At 31.1% G+C, this 25,266-nt stretch overlaps 1 protein-coding gene across 1 annotated transcript in view; it reads left to right on the top strand.

Annotated features, from left to right (window-relative positions):
• Positions 1-25,266, top strand: part of RBFOX1 (RNA binding fox-1 homolog 1) — an 874,306-nt gene that overhangs the window by 736,330 nt on the left and 112,710 nt on the right. Inside the window, exon 10 of the mRNA XM_053694366.1 lies at positions 385-449. Coding sequence (XP_053550341.1) covers positions 385-449 — 65 coding nt within the window. The remainder of the gene's footprint in view (positions 1-384; positions 450-25,266) is intronic.

Raw genomic sequence — 25,266 nt, 5'->3', positions numbered from 1 at the left:
CCTTATTTAATGGAACTGCAAAGGAAAGAGGCTTATGGCTATGTCTGAGTGATATAACTAATATAACAAGCTTTACATAAGATCATAAACAGTGGAGTAGTCTGTACTATGTTTGTATTATTAACTAAGAAACAAATAATTTGCTATTTGCAGTTTACATTGTGATTTTTTTAATGTAGAATATATCCTTTTGAATTCCATGTCCATTACATTATATGGCACAATCATATTATATCATTTATATTTATTTAAATAATTAAGCAATCTGCATTGTTTTATTGTGTCCTAATAATACTTTAATATTATATAAGAGCTGACAGGAAGGAGGAACTGTCAGTGAGTAACCATTTGACAATCACTTCAGGATGTATCTTTGTGTTTTAGGGAGGGTACACCGCTTACCGATATGCACAACCAGCCACCGCTACTGCAGCTGCATATAGCGACAGGTAAGCCTTATTTATATGGTTTATACTCACTGCATAATGATGGATGACTTGCTTTAAAGGGAAATAGATGGATTTAAACTGCTTTTTAATGAAATAGTTATTTGTAATATTTTTAGACTTTATCTTAAAATGTTTATGTTCCCAGAGATGAAACTGACTTATTATCTGTTATTTTGTCATCTTTTGATAAAATGACTACTGGGCCATTCAAAATTAGAGATCTAAATTATAGCTCCCAAGAGTTAACTTTTACAATAACAAAACAGTAGGCTTAAAGGGACATTGTACACCAGATTTTTCTTCACATAAATGTTTTGCAGATGATCCATTTATATAGCCCACCTGAGAGCGTTTTTGTAAAAATGTATAGTTTTGCTTATTGTTAAATAACACTGTGCTGATTTTCAGACTCCCTAACCAAAGCCCAAAGTTACGGATTTCTACCGACTCCTTCTTAATCCTGTTTGTGTAAACTGTATTTTCATATGCAGGGAAGGGGGAGGAGGGACGGGTCTGTTCCACTTGCTTTATCTGACTCTTTCAATGAGTGTCCCAGCCTAACCTCATCAACAGTTCTAAATGTAGCGTTTCTAAGTAAGTTTCTAAAAGGTTTTATACTGGATTTTTTATATCAGTATCTGTGCATATTCTTTTTATAGAAGTGTCTATTACATGCAGTTAAATGAAAATTGGTGTATAATGTCCCTTTAGTTTATCAACTGACAGATGGACAAGGTCCCCAGTCAGGGAACCTGTCCACCCACATTTACGGTGAGTGGAAATTTAATGAGCAACATAGACTGCCGTCATTTATTTTTGCACAAGCATATCCTAGTACAATGCTGCCCCCTACTCTCACCCATAGACAAACTAATTATGGGTGATTGATCTTCACCAGGTCAATGGTTAGGAAGCCTAAACTGCAGCTGCCTTTTCAGCTTGAGGCCTATGTATTAAATTCCCCAGAATGTTTCCAATTTGCAAAGTAGATCCAACCTCTGGTTAATGTTTAAATTAACACGGATGTCCCAATTTTGGAAGTCAGAGCATATAACTACTACATTGTAAAAAGAGGGAAATCACACTAATATATATATAAAGATTTTTTTTTTTATTAATATGCATAACCACAAAACAGTCATGTAACAATGAACTTGTCTATGGCTGCTCTAATCCATCTGTGTTCCTTTGAAGTTGTATATGTTATATTGATTGTATTGGTGTATATCAATGTGACTAAATTACTGGAAAAAAAATGTAGAACTAAAATCTTCATTAAACAAATTGTTTCAAGACGTATTTATTTCTAAAGCAGTTTGCCCTTCAACATTATACTACACATCATTCTTAAACATTCTCATTTTTACATTGTCTCGTTGGTTTCCTTATCTATCTTATTTTTTCTGTTCTTCTTCCACTCTCTCTTGTTCTCTCTCTTTCTTACTCTTTCCTGATTATTCATTTGTATCTCTTTCTTGTCATTCTTTATCATCCTTGACTATCCTTGTGCATCTCTGTTCTTTGTCCCTACGCATTTCTAGCTTTTATATCTATTTTTTTACTCTACATAGCACATTCTATGTTCCACTTTTTCTTTTTAAGTCTCTCTTTTTGCTCTTTTATCATCTTTCTGTATATATATATCTGTTGTTCTGTCTCTTCTTTTTCTCTGTATCCGCTTATTTTCTTCATATCTCTGTCTTTGCACATCTCTTTGCCTCTCTCATAATCTGACCCTACAAAACCGAAATCTAGTAATAAATGTAATACACATAAATAATGAGCCTTTATTTTATATGGTGAATATTTTTATTATTATATCTAAAGGCTCCAATATATTTTCAACATTCAAACATTTATTTTTATTCAGATTGGTATTGAATTTAAAGACAGATTTCACTATATAATTAAAACAAAAGCACTGAAAAGTTACGTGTGCATTAATTGAAATTATTTGTGTTTGTATACTAAAGTATTATCAATGTTTGCAATAGTATGATTTCACCCACATTAAAGCTTGGTACAGAGATGAGACAGATATAGAGACAGAGATAAAGCTTTATATACGTACAGACAGACAGATAGGCATGCAGGCCGACATATATGTAGATAGATAGATATATAGATAGATATAGATAGATTTTAATGACAAATTAAGCTTATTATAGAGCCAGAGCCTTCAGACAGAATTATGTTAGCTTTAACCAAATATACTTGTTTTTGCAATATTAAAAAATAAATAAAAATATATAGCATAACTTTCACAAAACTATTTAAGCAAATGAATTGCTCAGTATACCAATTTGGTATCATAATGCTGCATTGATGGGCAATAATTAACTTCCACTTTTATAATTAAACAATTTTACTTCCCATATATCCCCATCCTTAGTATAAATTAAATACAATCTACCACAATGTAGACAAAGGCTCCAAAAATCTGCTAACAGAAGGACAAAAAATGTGCTTAGCGATTATTGTATCAGTTATTTTACTGACTTAAAGGGACACTAAACCCAAATGGTTTCTTTCATGATTCAGAGAGAGCAGCAAATTTTAAACAACTTTCTAATTTACTCCTATTATCAATTTTTCTTCGTTCTTTTGCTATCTTTATTTGAGAAAGAAGGCATCTAAGCTTAGGAGCCAGACAATTTATAGTTAAGCACCCTGGACAGCATTTAGCCACCAACAAGCAAGCACAACCCAGGTTGTGAACCAAAAATGGTCCAGCTTCTAAACTTACATTCTTACTTTTCAAATAAAGATAGCAAGAGAATGAAGAAAAATTGATAATAGGAGTAAATTAGAAAGTTGCTTAAAATTGTCTGCTCTATCTGAAACATGAAAGATAAAATTTGGGTTCAGTGTCCCTTTAACATGCATTGTAGTTCTTTCTGGTAGTATTTTTTTTAAAGAGAACCTAGTATTGTATTATTAGGGGTAATATCTTCATGCCATTGCTCTCACATTTTGTCATAGCCTTTGCATCACATACATTTCATCTCCATGTGCATAATAAAGATAAAGGTGTAATCCCCTTTAGATAATTAAACAAAAAATGCAAAAACATATTTCTCAATGAAAATACAAATATAATGTAAAAATATCATCATTATCAGTAATTAGGGGCATCTACCTACACACACATCATAAATCCACAGATGTTTATGCAGAAAACCTTATATTTTTACTGCAGATATTAAGCCCTTAACAAACTAGTTTACAACAAAACTAATCGGTGGAAGGTATAAGTTTCTAATGACAATGTTATACTGAGTTACTGTTTTCTGCTATGTATTTTATATAAAAGCTATATTAATAACATATCACCTGTATTTAATTTAAAGAGACATAGAACTCAGTTTTTTTTATTTCATTAATGGTTACACTTGGTTTTAAATTAAATTTAACATTTTAATAATGCATAGTTCCAAGATACAGGTGTACATACTGCAGAATTTAGGATTCTCACATCTACATGTTCACTGTGATTGTTTAATAAGTGCAAGATCACAAAATAACTGTCCATAACTGGCTACAGCATAGAAAATATTAATAACCATCACTTAAGAGGCTGAAGTGTGTTCCTTATGAGCAATACAAGTTTGCTAACCAAAGGAAAGTTTAAAATTATTTTTTTATGCAGATCATTTGCAATGCAGTGCTTAATTTCTTAATATTTATTTTTTAAATGCCCTTTTAATTTCAAAAGAACCAGAGCTCTTACCCCTTGCTCATGAGCGCCACCTATGCTTGTCAGGACTATCACCCAACGCATGGGCAGCAATTTCTAATAATATAACTGCCCCTCAGCGCACATGCATCACATAGCCCTGAATATGTGTTTCATTAGTTGGCAGAGATTATTTCAGTAAATATTGGAAGACAGTTCTCTACTATATTTTTATGACTTAATGAAATAAAAAAATGAGATGTATGTTACTTTAAGAAGAACATTCTTCATACTAGATATGGAACGATATTGATATGGTTTGTCATTTTAATGAGTAAAATATGAATGTAAATGTTATCTGAACGGAATGTTTCAATGGTAATGGGCTGTGCATGAAACCCTGTGCATTGAAAATGCTTTCTGTGGAATTGAAGATAGATTACTGTATGATAAAGGTTTCTTGCATGTATGGCTGGCGCATGCTCTGCCAAAAAAGGTAAGAGAATTACTTCATTTAATACTGTTTGCTTTCTTGGCTGTGTTTTACTTGGTAATAAATTGTGGGATTGCTGCATAAACGTTCTCATTCCATTCCAAAAATGTGTAATGTTAGCATGTTTCAGTGATATCCATTTTTTACGCAAGATATTTTTTTTTAGTTCCACTATGTTTTTGTTAAATATGTAACTATTTATAAGTTGTTTACTTTGACTGTAAATACAATGAAGATATTTTACAAGTATTTATGGAAATTATAACTTGACACAGCGTGGACACTTTTTTAAAATAAGGCAGCATGGAATGAGTGAATGTAGAAAGGCCACTCTGTGATGCACACTGTATTGATGGTACACAGAAATCTGTCTATACAATATTCGCTTCTCACTTGTACATTTTCTCAGGCCTAGGTTCTTCTTTAAAAGCATAGTTAACACTTTGAAATGTTGAATTTTATTTTTAGTCATTTTTATGCATTTTATTATGTATTTATGATTTAAAAGTTTTAATATTTATTTAATTTAATGTATTTTATGATTTAGTTTAGTTTATTTCTTATAGAGACTGTGGAGGTTTGAACTTTTATGTATAATTTTCTTTTATGGGAAAATAATTTCAGTGCCATCTCCGCTTGGGCAGATTTTGGGGTTGGAGTTGAGTGATGCTTTTTACAGCTAAAATATAATGTATGGCAGGTTTGATTTACTGATTTCCTTTTATAACTAAAATAACTGAACATATTAGTCATAATTACAAATGTGGACTGGGTCAAGCACAAAATAACTTTTTATTCAACACCTGATTACTGTGAATAAAAACACAAAATAAATAAGTAAATGAACAAATTATTTAATAAGTCATATTTTCGACAGTTCACACTAGCATAGTTATATTTCATTCAGAATATATATGGTACATATTATCCACTTATCTATTCTCTTACAATATAAAAAAACAAATTTAAAGAAATGTAAACAAGTCCAATTGAGGGTCCCTCGCCAGCCTGGTTCCAGTGCATCTTCAGCGTGTGCTCAGTGTTTTTCTGTTCTTTCAATACAAGCGAGTGTCTGATGTACAACGTAAACCAGGAAAACAAAGTGTTCTCCACAATTCAAAGAGTGCAGAAGAAACTTTGTTCCCTTGGTTTATAGGTACAGAAATGTCCAATTGAATGTGCAGGCTTAATTAATCATTAGAGAAGCCTTTTGCATAGCACAGACAAAATAATTAGATTTTGTGTTTAAAAAATAAAATAAGAACAATCTAACAAAAAATTTAGCAAGACTACTAACAGCCACATTGAAATTTCCATAAATCTATTTAATTATAGTTCTATCCCAAAAAGAAAGGAAATAAAATAAAATTAATAAATATTATACATGTATAGTATATTTAAATCTCTTATGGTTTATATACCCGGTAGTCATAAAAGTCAAGTTTATAAAAATTACTTCAATATTCTTCAAGTGTAATAGAGCCGCATCTTGTGAAGTCTTACCTATAATTATTCATACACAGGTACATTTTCTCATACTCAATCATTAATACTTGAGGTAGAGAGATTTCATCTACAGCAGTGTAAGGGATCTGAAATTCTCTACCTAATGAGATTGTTTTTAAAAATTCTGTATATAGCAAGAGCACTAGATAACAGCACTATTACCTGTCATGTAGTGCTACAGATACTACCTAGGTATCTCTATAACACACAATATTATACATTAGCAAGAGCACTAGATAACAGCACTATTACCTGTCATGTAGTGCTACAGATACTACCTAGGTATCTCTATAACACACAATATTATACATTAGCAAGAGCACTAGATAACAGCACTATTACCTGTCATGTAGTGCTACAGATACTACCTAGGTATCTCTATAACACACAATATTATACATTAGCAAGAGCACTAGATAACAGCACTATTACCTGTCATGTAGTGCTACAGATACTACCTAGGTATCTCTATAACACACAATATTATACATTAGCAAGAGCACTAGATAACAGCACTATTACCTGTCATGTAGTGCTACAGATGCTACCTAGGTATCTCTATAACACACACTATTATACATTAGCAAGAGCACTAGATAACAGCACTATTACCTGTCATGTAGTGGTACAGATACTACCTAGGTATCTCTATAACACACAATATTATACATTAGCAAGAGCACTAGATAACAGCACTATTACCTGACATGTAGTGCTACAGATACTACCTAGGTATCTCTATAACACACAATATTATACATTAGCAAGAGCACTAGATAACAGCACTATTACCTGTCATGTAGTGCTACAGATACTACCTAGGTATCTCTATAACACACAATATTATACATTAGCAAGAGCACTAGATAACAGCACTATTACCTGTCATGTAGTGCTACAGATGCTACCTATGTATCTCTACAACACAATATTATACATTAGCAAGAGCACTAGATAACAGCACTATTACCTGTCACGTAGTGCTACAGATACTACCTAGGTATCTCTATAACACACAATATTATACATTAGCAAGAGCACTAGATAACAGCACTATTACCTGACATGTAGTGCTACAGATACTACCTAGGTATCTCTATAACAAATAATATTATACATTAGCAAAAGCAGTAGATAACAGCACTATTATCTGTCATGTAGTGCTACAGATATTACCTAGGTATCTCTATAACACACAATATTATACATTAGCAAGAGCACTAGATAACAGCACTATTACCTGTCATGTAGTGCTACAGATACTACCTAGGTATCTCTATAACACATAATATTATACATTAGCAAGAGCACTAGATAACAGCACTATTACCTGTCATGTAGTGCTACAGATACTACCTAGGTATCTCTATAACACAATATTATACATTAACAAGAGCACTAGATAACAGCTTTATTACCTGTCATGTAGTGCTACAGATACTACATAGGTATCTCTATAACACACAATATTATACATTAGCAAGAGCACTAGATAACAGCACTATTACCTGTCATGTAGTGCTACAGATACTACCTAGATATCTCTATAACACACAATATTATACATTAGCAAGAGCACTAGATAACAGCACTATTACCTGTCATGTAGTGCTACAGATACTACCTAGGTATCTCTATAACACACAATATTATACATTAGCAAGAGCACTAGATAACAGCACTGTTACCTGTCATGTAGTGCTACAGATACTACCTAGGTATCTCTATAACACAATATTATACATTTGCAAGAGCACTAGATAACAGCACTATTACCTGTCATGTAGTGCTACAGATACTACCTAGGTATCTCTATAACACATAATATTATATATTAGCAAGAGCACTAGATAACAGCACTGTTACCTGTCATGTAGTGCTACAGATGCTACCTAGGTATTTCTATAACACACAATATTATACATTAGCAAGAGCACTAGATAACAGCACTATTACCTGTCATGTAGTGCTACAGATACTACCTAGGTATTTCTATAACACACAATATTATACATTAGCAAGAGCACTAGCTATAACCGCTATTACCTGTCATTTAGTGCTACAGATACTACCTATGTATCTCTATAACACAATATTATACATTAGCAAGAGCACTAGATAACAGCACTATTACCTGTCATGTAGTGCTACAGATACTACCAAGGTATCTCTATAACACACAATATTATACATTAGCAAGAGCAGTAGATAACAGCACTATTACCTGTCATGTAGTGTTACAGATACTACCTAGGTATCTCTATAACACACAATATTATACATTAGCAAGAGCACTAGAGGGCAGCATTATTACCTGTAATGTAGTGCTACAGATATTACCTAGGTATCTCTATAACACATAATATTATACATTAGCAAGAACACTAGATAACAGCACTATTACCTGTCATGTAGTGCTACAGATACTACCTAGGTATCTCTATAACACAATATTATACATTAACAAGAGCACTAGATAACAGCATTATTACCTGTCATGTAGTGCTACAGATACTACCTAGGTATCTCTATAACACATAATATTATACATTAGCAAGAGCACTAGATAACAGCACTATTACCTGTCATGTAGTGCTACAGATACTACCTAGGTATCTCTATAACACAATATTATACATTAACAAGAGCACTAGATAACAGCATTATTACCTGTCATGTAGTGCTACAGATACTACATAGGTATCTCTATAACACACAATATTATACATTAGCAAGAGCACTAGATAACAGCACTATTACCTGTCATGTAGTGCTACAGATACTACCTAGATATCTCTAAAACACACAATATTATACATTAGCAAGAGCACTAGATAACAGCACTATTACCTGTCATGTAGTGCTACAGATACTACCTAGGTATCTCTATAACACACAATATTATACATTAGCAAGAGCACTAGATAACAGCACTGTTACCTGTCATGTAGTGCTACAGATACTACCTAGGTATCTCTATAACACAATATTATACATTTGCAAGAGCACTAGATAACAGCACTATTACCTGTCATGTAGTGCTACAGATACTACCTAGGTATCTCTATAACACATAATATTATATATTAGCAAGAGCACTAGATAACAGCACTGTTACCTGTCATGTAGTGCTACAGATGCTACCTAGGTATTTCTATAACACACAATATTATACATTAGCAAGAGCACTAGATAACAGCACTATTACCTGTCATGTAGTGCTACAGATACTACCTAGGTATTTCTATAACACACAATATTATACATTAGCAAGAGCACTAGCTATAAGCGCTATTACCTGTCATTTAGTGCTACAGATACTACCTATGTATCTCTATAACACAATATTATACATTAGCAAGAGCACTAGATAACAGCACTATTACCTGTCATGTAGTGCTACAGATACTACCAAGGTATCTCTATAACACACAATATTATACATTAGCAAGAGCAGTAGATAACAGCACTATTACCTGTCATGTAGTGTTACAGATACTACCTAGGTATCTCTATAACACACAATATTATACATTAGCAAGAGCACTAGAGGGCAGCATTATTACCTGTAATGTAGTGCTACAGATATTACCTAGGTATCTCTATAACACATAATATTATACATTAGCAAGAGCACTAGATAACAGCACTATTACCTGTCATGTAGTGCTACAGATACTACCTAGGTATCTCTATAACACAATATTATATATTAGCAAGAGCACTAGATAACAGCACTATTACCTGTCATGTAGTGCTACAGATACTACCTAGGTATCTCTATAACACACAATAATATACATTAGCAAGAGCACTAGAGGGCAGCATTATTACCTGTAATGTAGTGCTACAGATATTACCTAGGTATCTCTATAACACATAATATTATACATTAGCAAGAGCACTAGATAACAGCACTATTACCTGTCATGTAGTGCTACAGATACTACCTAGGTATCTCTATAACACAATATTATATATTAGCAAGAGCACTAGATAACAGCACTATTACCTGTCATGTAGTGCTACAGATACTACCTAGGTATCTCTATAACACACAATAATATACATTAGGAAGAGCACTAGAGGGCAGCATTATTACCTGTAATGTAGTGCTACAGATACTACCTAGGTATCTCTATAACACAATATTATATATTAGCAAGAGCACTAGATAACAGCACTATTACCTGTCATGTAGTGCTACAGATACTACCTAGGTATCTCTATAACACACAATAATATACATTAGCAAGAGCACTAGATAACAGCACTGTTACCTGTCATGTAGTGCTACAGATGCTACCTAGGTATCTCTATAACACACAATATTATACATTAGCAAGAGCACTAGATAACAGCACTATTACCTGTCATGTAGTGCTACAGATACTACCTAAGTATCTTTATAACACAATATTATACATTAGCAAGAGCACTAGATAACAGCACTATTACCTGTCATGTAGTACTACAAATACTACCTAGTTATCTCTATAACACACAGTGTTATACATTAGCAAGAGCACTAGATATCAGCACTATTACCTGTCATGTAGTGCTACAGATACTACCTAGGTATCTCTATAACACACAATATTATACATTAGCAAGATCACTAGATAACAGCACTATTACCTGTCATGTAGTGCTACAGATACTACCTAGGTATCTCTATAACACACAATATTATACATTAGCAAGAGCACTAGATAACAGCACTATTACCTGTCATGTAGTGCTACAGATACTACCTAGGTATCTCTATAACACACAATATTATACATTAGCAAGAGCAATAGATAACAGCACTATTACCTGTCATGTAGTGCTACAGATACTACCTAGGTATCTCTATAACACACAATATTATACATTAGCAAGAGCACTAGATAACAGCAGTATTACCTGTCATGTAGTGCTACAGATACTACCTATGTATCTTTATAACACATAATATTATACATTACCAAGGGCACTAGATAACAGCACTATTACCTGTCATGTAGTGCTACAGATGCTACCTAGGTATTTCTATAACACAATATTATACATTAGCAAGAGCACTAGATAACAGCACTGTTACCTGTCATGTAATGCTACAGATGCTACCTAGGTATCTCTATAACACAATATTATACATTAGCAAGAGCACTAGATAACAGCACTATTACCTGTCACGTAGTGCTACAGATACTACCTAGGTATCTCTATAACACACAATATTATACATTAGCAAGAGCACTAGATAACAGCACTATTACCTGACATGTAGTGCTACAGATACTACCTAGGTATCTCTATAACAAATAATATTATACATTAGCAAAAGCAGTAGATAACAGCACTATTACCTGTCATGTAGTGCTACAGATACTACCTAGGTATCTCTATAACACAATATTATACATTAACAAGAGCACTAGATAACAGCATTATTACCTGTCATGTAGTGCTACAGATACTACCTAGGTATCTCTATAACACATAATATTATACATTAGCAAGAGCACTAGATAACAGCACTATTACCTGTCATGTAGTGCTACAGATACTACCTAGGTATCTCTATAACACAATATTATACATTAACAAGAGCACTAGATAACAGCATTATTACCTGTCATGTAGTGCTACAGATACTACATAGGTATCTCTATAACACACAATATTATACATTAGCAAGAGCACTAGATAACAGCACTATTACCTGTCATGTAGTGCTACAGATACTACCTAGATATCTCTATAACACACAATATTATACATTAGCAAGAGCACTAGATAACAGCACTATTACCTGTCATGTAGTGCTACAGATACTACCTAGGTATCTCTATAACACACAATATTATACATTAGCAAGAGCACTAGATAACAGCACTGTTACCTGTCATGTAGTGCTACAGATGCTACCTAGGTATCTCTATAACACAATATTATACATTTGCAAGAGCACTAGATAACAGCACTATTACCTGTCATGTAGTGCTACAGATACTACCTAGGTATCTCTATAACACATAATATTATATATTAGCAAGAGCACTAGATAACAGCACTGTTACCTGTCATGTAGTGCTACAGATGCTACCTAGGTATTTCTATAACACACAATATTATACATTAGCAAGAGCACTAGATAACAGCACTATTACCTGTCATGTAGTGCTACAGATACTACCTAGGTATTTCTATAACACACAATATTATACATTAGCAAGAGCACTAGCTATAAGCGCTATTACCTGTCATTTAGTGCTACAGATACTACCTATGTATCTCTATAACACAATATTATACATTAGCAAGAGCACTAGATAACAGCACTATTACCTGTCATGTAGTGCTACAGATACTACCAAGGTATCTCTATAACACACAATATTATACATTAGCAAGAGCAGTAGATAACAGCACTATTACCTGTCATGTAGTGTTACAGATACTACCTAGGTATCTCTATAACACACAATATTATACATTAGCAAGAGCACTAGAGGGCAGCATTATTACCTGTAATGTAGTGCTACAGATATTACCTAGGTATCTCTATAACACATAATATTATACATTAGCAAGAGCACTAGATAACAGCACTATTACCTGTCATGTAGTGCTACAGATACTACCTAGGTATCTCTATAACACAATATTATATATTAGCAAGAGCACTAGATAACAGCACTATTACCTGTCATGTAGTGCTACAGATACTACCTAGGTATCTCTATAACACACAATAATATACATTAGCAAGAGCACTAGAGGGCAGCATTATTACCTGTAATGTAGTGCTACAGATATTACCTAGGTATCTCTATAACACATAATATTATACATTAGCAAGAGCACTAGATAACAGCACTATTACCTGTCATGTAGTGCTACAGATACTACCTAGGTATCTCTATAACACAATATTATATATTAGCAAGAGCACTAGATAACAGCACTATTACCTGTCATGTAGTGCTACAGATACTACCTAGGTATCTCTATAACACACAATAATATACATTAGGAAGAGCACTAGAGGGCAGCATTATTACCTGTAATGTAGTGCTACAGATACTACCTAGGTATCTCTATAACACAATATTATATATTAGCAAGAGCACTAGATAACAGCACTATTACCTGTCATGTAGTGCTACAGATACTACCTAGGTATCTCTATAACACACAATAATATACATTAGCAAGAGCACTAGATAACAGCACTGTTACCTGTCATGTAGTGCTACAGATGCTACCTAGGTATCTCTATAACACACAATATTATACATTAGCAAGAGCACTAGATAACAGCACTATTACCTGTCATGTAGTGCTACAGATACTACCTAAGTATCTTTATAACACAATATTATACATTAGCAAGAGCACTAGATAACAGCACTATTACCTGTCATGTAGTACTACAAATACTACCTAGTTATCTCTATAACACACAGTGTTATACATTAGCAAGAGCACTAGATATCAGCACTATTACCTGTCATGTAGTGCTACAGATACTACCTAGGTATCTCTATAACACACAATATTATACATTAGCAAGATCACTAGATAACAGCACTATTACCTGTCATGTAGTGCTACAGATACTACCTAGGTATCTCTATAACACACAATATTATACATTAGCAAGAGCACTAGATAACAGCACTATTACCTGTCATGTAGTGCTACAGATACTACCTAGGTATCTCTATAACACACAATATTATACATTAGCAAGAGCAATAGATAACAGCACTAATACCTGTCATGTAGTGCTACAGATACTACCTAGGTATCTCTATAACACACAATATTATACATTAGCAAGAGCACTAGATAACAGCAGTATTACCTGTCATGTAGTGCTACAGATACTACCTATGTATCTTTATAACACATAATATTATACATTACCAAGGGCACTAGATAACAGCACTATTACCTGTCATGTAGTGCTACAGATGCTACCTAGGTATTTCTATAACACAATATTATACATTAGCAAGAGCACTAGATAACAGCACTGTTACCTGTCATGTAATGCTACAGATGCTACCTAGGTATCTCTATAACACAATATTATACATTAGCAAGAGCACTAGATAACAGCACTATTACCTGTCACGTAGTGCTACAGATACTACCTAGGTATCTCTATAACACACAATATTATACATTAGCAAGAGCACTAGATAACAGCACTATTACCTGACATGTAGTGCTACAGATACTACCTAGGTATCTCTATAACAAATAATATTATACATTAGCAAAAGCAGTAGATAACAGCACTATTACCTGTCATGTAGTGCTACAGATACTACCTAGGTATCTCTATAACATACAATATTATACATTAGCAAGATCACTAGATAACAGCAATATTACCTGTCATGTAGTGCTACAGATGCTACCTAGGTATCTCTATAACACACAATATTATACATTAGCAAGATCACTAGATAACAGCAATATTACCTGTCATGTAGTGCTACAGATACTACCTAGGTATCTCTATAACACATAATATTATACATTAGCAAGAGCACTAGATAACAGCACTATTACCTGTCATGTAGTGCTACAGATACTACCTAGGTATCTCTATAACACACAATATTATACATTAGCAAGAGCACTAGATAACAGCACTATTACCTGTCATGTAGTGCTACAGATACTACCTAGGTATCTCTATAACACACAATATTATACATTAGCAAGAGCACTAGATAACAGCACTATTACCTGTCATGTAGTGCTACAGATACTACCTAGGTATCTCTATAACACACAATATTATACATTAGCAAGAGCAATAGATAACAGCACTATTACCTGTCATGTAGTGCTACAGATACTACCTAGGTATCTCTATAACACACAATATTATACATTAGCAAGAGCACTAGATAACAGCAGTATTACCTGTCATGTAGTGCTACAGATACTACCTATGTATCTTTATAACACGTAATATTATACATTACCAAGGGCACTAGATAACAGCACTATTACCTGTCATGTAGTGCTACAGATGCTACCTAGGTATTTCTATAACACAATATTATACATTAGCAAGAGCACTAGATAACAGCACTGTTACCTGTCATGTAATGCTACAGATGCTACCTAGGTATCTCTATAACACAATATTATACATTAGCAAGAGCACTAGATAACAGCACTATTATCTGTCATGTAGTGCTACAGATACTACCTAGGTATTTCTATAACACAATATTATACATTAGCAAGAGCACTAGATAACAGCACTATTACCTGTCATGTAGTGCTACAGATACTACCTAGGTATCTCTATAACACACAATATTATACATTAGCAAGAATACTAGATAACAGCACTATTACCTGTCATGTAGTGCTACAGATGCTACCTAGGTATTTCTATAACACAATATTATACATTAGCAAGAGCACTAGATAACAGCACTATTACCTGTCATATAGTGCTACAGATACTATCTAGGTATCTCTATAACACACAATATTATTGGAGAAAAGCAAATTTGATAATAGAAGTATAAAGGAAACTTTTTTTAAATTGTATGCACTATCTGAATCACAAAACAAATTTGTTCGTTTTTATATCCCTTTAAAAGGTGCACTAATAGGTAGAAAATATATTATTATTATTTTTCTCCTAAGCCATAATTCAATTAAATTGTCTATATACATATATGGAGAATCACTAATATGAGTTGATTATTTTCAAGATATGTGACATCAAAGTGCTTATGCATGAGTGAATGTCTGTATTTTGACATTTGTTTGTGTGCTATTCAAATATTTCTATAGAATTCATTTTTAAATTCAGAGTTTAGATTCGATTATTGATTCCACTAGACCTGTATAGAAACCTATGAAAATTGAACATGACATTTAATAAAGGAAATATTTAACTGTTTCTTGCAAATGGGATTTTAAATATACAATGAATATTTGACAATATTTAGAATAAGAAAAAACTGTTTTCAAAACATTCTCAGATTAGTGCTGTATACAAGCAACTCCACCTATAAGTTTATTAGAAAGTTTTTACATGTATAATTTGTGAAGGGCTGATGGACTATCTCCTGTTTTGCGTTAGATAGGTTGGAGAAGTATTTGAGCCACCAATCACTTGCACTATGAAGATACATTGTATTTATAGAATTGATCAAGACCCATGATCGGTATCTTCAGAATTGTGAAATTTTACCACTTTATCTGTTAATATACGGGTTAAGACTGATCCAAACTTGACTAATATTGTCTATTTAAAAATGTAACAGGTAACCTAAAGACTATGGCCCCATTTATCAAGCTCTGTATGGAGCTTGAAGGCCAGAGTTTCTGGCAATCCTTCAGGCTCGCCAAAACACCAGTTATAAAGCAGCGGTCTAAAACCGCTGCTCCATAACCTGTCCGCCTCCTCTGAGGAGGTTGACAGAACTCGCGTGAAATCAACCCGATCGAATACGATCGGGTTGATTGACACCCCCTGCTAGCAGCCGATTGGCCACAAATCTGCAGGGGCGGCATTGCACCAGCAGTTCACAAGAGCTGCTGGTGCAATGCTAAATGCGTAGAGCGTATTGCTATCCGCATCCAGCGATGTCTGTCAGACCTGATCCGCTGATCAGATCATGTCGGACAGGCATTTAATAAATAGGCCTCTATATCATTCTAACTATAGAAATAGTATTTTCAGTTTATGTGAGATCTTCTACAGTCTATTATGTTAACAAGGGAATGTGCTTTGTATACCATTTATTTTAATTCAATTTAAATGATATTAGACGTCAACTATTTGGTGGTTGTCCTAGCAACAGACTGCACATGCTCATTTGTAACAACCAGCCTGTATTTGGTTTCACTTATAGATGTTTAAGAAAATAAATATAGATGAATCACAAATGCTTTTGAATTGGATTTAATTTAATTTATGCAAGATTAGGATTGTTGAAATTCCAAACTGATATTCATAATCTAGTTGCCATGGTGATGTCACCATTATTAAAGCGACATGGACCGCTTTAAAAATTGCAATATAAAATCTTTCATTTTTTATAGAAACAAAACCTTGCAGTACACTTTCCTTATTTATTTTACCCCTTTTTTTCCAGAATATCCAGTTCTGAAAAATACAATTTCACCTTGCAGACTTCACAAGACAAACCCTAAACACAAATCTGTCCCCAATTAACCCCAGCAGAGGTGATAAGATAAAATACTGTTAGCATCTAATGACATAGCTAGCTGTGTCTCCTATAGTAACAAATGTGTATTGGTTCCTCGAAATGAAACAATTGCAGAAAGCAAGGAGTTAATGTATTTTAAAGTGTTTATGCTTATCTGCTTTGTTAATATATTGCAATACTACAGAAAAGGGAACAATATGTGTTTTTATGTATCTTTAACAGTGTAGAGTTTAGGAAGTGTCAGCTAGAATATTACTATTATGATGTCAGAATTAATTCTAGTAGAGATGTTTGCAGGCACCAATACTTTGAATAGGGTTTTATTTTTGTGCAAGTCGTATGACTACAGACCTGTTGAGTACTGTGTCTAGTGTAGCAATAAAATAAAATATTTACAATAATAATGCTGCATCCGTTTGTATCACTATTTTTTATGTGTATACATTTATTCAGAATATATAAATGAGACTTTAAAAGGATGGATCATTTGTGGTCCTCTGGAATAGATTTTTGGCCCCTGAAAAACATGGAAAGAGCTGAACTAAAAAAAAGGTCACTTTGAGGAATTCTAGTAACTGGACAAACAAGGTGACAACAATTTAAAAGAGCCTTCTGAAGGAGAGAACAGCAAACAGAGTGTACCCTGCAACATAACCTAAATCTCGCCTTGAGCCCCAGGACATTTTTTAGAGCTTTAAAAACCATAAATATATTTGTGGCCCTTAATGTTGATCTGTAGCCAAGAAGATGACCATCTCTCAGTATTTAAAACTTTCGTATTCCAGGAGGTAAGGTGTTTAGTTTATTGGGGCCTACTAATTTTTATGACAGCTAAAACTGGGTACAAAATAATATGGTTAGAGCTTACAAGTAAAGAGAAGGTTCAAGTTAGTATGAACAATATGAAAGTTATCACCAATAGGGGCCAAAGCTAGCAAAAGAGAAGTGTTGAACACATGAATATATACAAAAAAATGTAATGGGTAGGGGAAAAACAAATTTCCCCAAATAATAATATTAGTGGCTAAAAGAGAGTTGCTTGTGCACATGAGCTGCACGTCATTTTAAAGATGTTGGTGGTTCTTGGCATCAAAAAAGCGACTCAAGTGGTGCAGAAGCTTAAATATAAAATGAACACCCCTATACAAAAACCAATCTAGGCCAATTTTAGATGGAGTCGTTAAGCACTATAATAGTGAGCTTGTGTAGAATGCTCCAATTACAAACATCCTGATACCATTCTTATATACCTATATATTTATGTGTTACTATGTGTATATACATATATATATTTATGTGTTACTATGTGTATATACATATATATTTATGTGTTACTATGTGTATATACCTATATATTTATGTGTTACTATGTGTATATACATATATATTTATGTGTTACTATGTGTATATACATATATATTTATGTGTTACTATGTGTATATACATATATATTTGTGTTAGTGTGTGTATATACATATATATATGTGTTACTATGTGTATATACATATATATTTGTGTTAGTATGTGTATATACAAATATATTTATCTGTTATTATGTGTATATACATATATATTTATGTGTTACTATGTGTATATACATATATATTTATGTGTTACTATGTGTATATACATATATATTTGTGTTACTATGTGTATATACATATATATTTATGTGTTACTATGTGTATATACCTATATATTTATGTGTTACTATGTGTATATACATATATATTTATGTGTTACTATGTGTATATACAAATATATTTATGTGTTACTATGTGTATATACATATATATTTATGTGTTACTATGTGTATATACAAATATATTTATCTGTTATTATGTGTATATACATATATATTTATGTGTTACTATGTGTATATACATATATATTTATGTGTTACTATGTGTATATACATATATATTTATGTGTTACTATGTGTATATACATATATATTTATGTGTTACTATGTGTATATACCTATATATTTATGTGTTACTATGTGTATATACATACATATTTATGTGTTACTATATGTATATACAAATATATTTATGTGTTACTATGTGTATATACATATATATTTATGTGTTACTATGTGTATATACAAATATATTTATCTGTTATTATGTGTATATACATATATATTTATGTGTTACTATGTGTATATACATATATATTTATGTGTTACTATGTGTATATACATATATATTTATGTGTTACTATGTGTATATACAAATATATTTATGTGTTACTATATGTATATACATATATATTTATGTGTTACTATGTGTATATACATATATATTATGTGTTACTATGTGTATATTCATATATATTTATGTGCTTATATGTGTATATACATATATATTTATGTGTTACTATATGTATATACATATATAGTTATGTGTAACTATGTGTATATACATATATATTTATGTGTTACTATGTGTATATAAATATATATTTATGTGTTACTATGTGTATATACATATATATTTATGTGTTACTATGTGTATATACATATATATTTATGTGTTACTATGTGTATATACATATATATTTATGTGTTACTATGTGTATATACATATATATTTATGTGTTACTATGTGTATATACATATATATTTATGTGTTACTATGTGTATATACATATATATTTATGTGTTACTATGTATATACCTATATATTTATGTGTTAGTATGTGTATATACATATATATATTTATGTGTTACTATGTGTATATACAAATATATTTATGTGTTACTATGTGTATATACATATATATTTATGTGTTATAATGTGTATATACATATATATTTATGTGTTAGTATGTGTATATACATATATATGTTTATGTGTTACTATGTGTATATACATATATATTTATGTGTTACTATGTGTATATACATATATATTTATGTGTTACTATGTGTATATACATATATATTTATGTGTTAGTATGTGTATATACATATATATTTATGTGTTAGTATGTGTATATACATATATATTTATGTGTTAGTATGTGTATATACATATATAGTTATGTGTTACTATGTGTATATACAAATATATTTATGTGTTACTATGTGTATATACATATATATTTATGTGTTATAATGTGTATATACATATATATTTATGTGTTAGTATGTGTATATACATATATATATATTTATGTGTTACTATATGTATATACATATATATTTATGTGTTACTATGTGTATATACATATATATTTATGTGTTACTATGTGTATATACATAAATATTTATGTTTTACTATGTGTATATACATATATATTTATGTGTTTCTATGTGTATATACATATATATTTATGTGTTACTATGTGTATATACATATATATTTATGTGTTAGTATGTGTATATACATATATATTTATGTGTTAGTATGTGTATATACATATATATTTATGTGTTAGTATGTGTATATACATATATATTTATGTGTTAGTATGTGTATATACATATATATTTATGTGTTAGTATGTGTATATACATATATATTTATGTGTTACTATGTGTATATACATATATATTTATGTGTTAGTATGTGTATATACATATATATTTATGTGTTACTATGTGTATATACCTATATATTTACGTGTTAGTATGTGTATATACAAATTTATTTATGTGTTACTATGTGTATATACCTATATATTTATGTGTTAGTATGTGTATATACATATATATTTATGTGTTAGAATGTGTATATACATATATATTTATGTGTTATTATGTGTATATTCATATATATTTATGTGTTACTATGTGTATATACATATATATTTATGTGTTACTATGTGTATATACATATATATTTATGTTATTATGTGTATATACATATATATTTATGTGTTACTATGTGTATATACATATATATTGATGTGTTATTATGTGTATATACATATATATTTATGTGTTACTATGTGTATATACATATATATTTATGTGTTACTGTGTGCATATACATATATATTTATGTGTTATTATGTGTTATTATGTGTATATACATATATATATATATATATATATATATATATATATATATATATATATATATATATATAAATGTGTTACTATGCTTATATACATATATATATTTATGTGTTAGTATGCTTATATACATATATATATTTATGTGTTAGTATGTGTATATACATATATATTTATGTGTTAGTAACACATAAATATATATGTATATATACATACTAACACATAAATATATATGTATATACACATACTAACACATAAATATATATGTATATACACATAGTAACACATAAATATATATGTATATATACATAGTAACACATAAATATATCTGTATATACACATATTAGCACATAAATATATATGTATATACATATAGTAACACATAAATATATATGTATATACACATATTAGCACATAAATATATATGTATATACACATATTAGCACATAAATATATATGTATATACACATATTAGCACATAAATATATATGTATATACACATAGTAACACATAAATATATATGTATATACACATAATAACACATAAATATATATGTATATACACATAGTAACACATAAATATATATGTATATACACATAATAACACATAAATATATATATGTATATACACATAGTAGCACATAAATATATATGTATATACACATATTAGCACATAAATATATATGTATATACACATAGTAACACATAAATATATATGTATATACACATAATAACACATAAATATATATGTATATACACATAGTAACACATAAATATATATGTATATACACATAATAACACATAAATATATATATGTATATACACATATTAGCACATAAATATATATGTATATACACATATTAGCACATAAATATATATGTATATACACATAGTAACACATAAATATATATGTATATACACATAATAACACATAAATATATATGTATATACACATAGTAACACATAAATATATATGTATATACACATAATAACACATAAATATATATATGTATATACACATAGTAGCACATAAATATATATGTATATACACATAGTAACACATAAATATATATGTATATACACATAATAACACATAAATATATATGTATATACACATAGTAACACATAAATATATATGTATATACACATAATAACACATAAATATATATATGTATATACACATAGTAGCACATAAATATATATGTATATACACATAGTAACACATAAATATATATGTATATACACATACTATGTGTATATACATATATATTTATGTGTTACTATGTGTACATACATATATATATTTATGTGTTAATATGTGTATATACATATATATTTATGTGTTAGTATGTGTATATAAGTGAAGAAGAAAAAAAGTCCGGAGGCGGTATCCACGGTATAATAAAAAGTCAAACTTTATTCAAAAAGTTTAAAAACAGTGGTATCCAGTAAAAGTGCAATGTTAGACAGTGTGCCCAGTCTAACGCATTTCAGCCGTTCAGGCCGTACTCAGTCATAGACTGCTAGGGTACACTGTGCTTACGAACAATATATACAGGTGCATATTATACAATTGATTGAATCAACCAATTAAAAACAGTGATTGCTAACAGGCACTAGATGAGATTTTATTAACTCTATCATGACATTCTTAGAGATTGTTTTACATAAAACAATAGTGGCAGATAATAATGATTTAAACATTTTAAAAAGCCACTGATGACCACTTGTTTTTTAAATGAATATTACTAAATTGGGAAACCCTTGATTGTCTGATTACATTTGTTTAGAGTAAGCACTATCATTAACTTGAAAAAGTGTATATATGTTAATGCTCATACAAAAAGTTGCTTAGGGTAAATCTTAGCATTCTTATTTGATGATGCAATTATAACAATATGTTTTTAATATGTTTTTAATATTCCCTTTGTATGCATAACATAATTAATGCTGATGTATAAATCTATATTCTATTGTATTTACCCACATGACATTAGTCTTTAGCTTGTCACAGGTACGGTGTCCTAACCAAATAATGGACATTAAACAATTTTCTGAAAAGATTCTATAGTTATCGCAAAAATGCTAACTAATATTTAATGTTGTTTATATATAGGCTCATGAAGAGGACTCCCTGTTTAACAAATGCTATTATTGCCAAAAGTTAACCAAATCAAACCTGGAGTTAAAGCCTAGAGGTGTTTTGGTTTTTAAACACTAAATCCAATATACCTCTCTTTTGCTTAAAATTTTATCTAAAACTCCTCCTCTAGGTGATAAAGATACTTTTTCTACATTTGTCCATTTAAGTGTGTCAGTATTCCTCATGTGTTTTTCAATGAAATGTTTGGTAATGGGTAACAATTTGTCTTCTCGTTTTCTGCTTGATTGAGTGTCTACTGTAATATTGGAAATACGTTCTCTTATGCCTGATCTGGTTTCTCTTAAAGTTTTTCCTATATATTGAAGATTACATTGTGTGCATTCTATAAGGTATACCACTCCCTTGGTCCTGCAGTTTACACAAGTGTTGATGTCATAGTTATTACCTGTAACTGAGGATGTGAAGGTTTTGCCTATCTTAGCATGTTTACAAGCTATGCAGTCCTTAAAGCTGCACTTGTGTAGCCCCTTTACTTCTAACCAAGTGGATTGTTTAATTGTGTTTTTAGGTACAGACGGGGAAATAATGTTCCCTAATGTTCTACCTCTACGGTAAACAAATTTTACCTGTTTCTGTAAGTTAATATCAAAACATTCTTCCGCAGTGAGCATCGGCAGATGTTTCTTGATAATGTCACATACTTTATAAAATTGATTTGAATATTGTGTTATAAATTGTATATTGAAATCTCCCTTTTGTGTGAGTTCTCTTTTTGATTTTGTAGTTGTCTTATCCTGTAAAAGTGTATCTCTATTTTTGATACAGAAAGTTTAGCATTCCTAATGGTTGCGTTGTTATAACCTCTTTCTCTAAGATCTTGTTCTAATTTTGTTGCTTCCTCTTCGTAGATCTTATTATCAGTGCAGTTCCTCTTAAACCTTAGGTATTGACCCTTCGCTATGGCCTTGAATGTATGTGATGGGTGGTTACTTTTAGCACGTAATAGTGAATTTTTCGATATCTTCTTTTTATATATTCTTGTTTCTGTCTTTGATTCTAACACATTACCAACTAAGGTGAGGTCTAAATAATTAATTTCTCTATCATGTACTTCATTCGTGAATTTAATCACTGTGTCAGAGGTTTTTACATAATGTAAGAAATTATCCAAATCTGTTATATCTCCCTCCCACACAATGAACAAGTCGTCAATATATCTCTTATATAAAGAGATGTTATGTTTGAAGGGGTTACCATCTCCATAGATGCGGCACAGCTTCAACCCATGAAAAGGTTGGCGTAGGAGGGGGCAAACTTGACCCCCATAGCTGTGCCGCATCTCTGGAGATAGAAACCCCCCTCATAGCTAAAATAATTATGAGTCAGTAAAAATTAAATGATCTTAATCACATATTCCTGAAAATTTTGAATTAGGTTGCTCCTGTGTGAGAGGAAGAATGTGACTGCCTGAAGGCCTTTTTCATGGGGTATACAACTGTACAGCGAAACAACATCAAGTGTGGTCCACTTGTGGGAATTCGTCCATTTTTGTCCATTCAGTACTTGTATAAGTTGCTTTGAATCCCTGAGATAACTCGCTAGTTCTAAGACCATGGGTTGTAAAATAGAGTCAAATCATTCTGATATTGGCTCTAGCAAAGAGCCAACACCCGAAACAATCGGTCACCCTGTAACATTTTCTAAACTCTTATGTACTTTCGGGAATATGTGAAAAATAGGAGTTTGTGGATATTTCACCCTTAGAAAATAATGGGTTTGTCTATCTATAAATCCGTGAAACAAAC

The sequence above is a fragment of the Bombina bombina genome, chromosome 11 (assembly GCF_027579735.1).
Source record: "Bombina bombina isolate aBomBom1 chromosome 11, aBomBom1.pri, whole genome shotgun sequence".
In the NCBI taxonomy this organism is placed as follows: Eukaryota; Metazoa; Chordata; class Amphibia; order Anura; family Bombinatoridae; genus Bombina; species Bombina bombina.
Note: the sequence above shows the minus strand (reverse complement) of the source record. Positions and strands in the feature narration are given on the sequence as shown.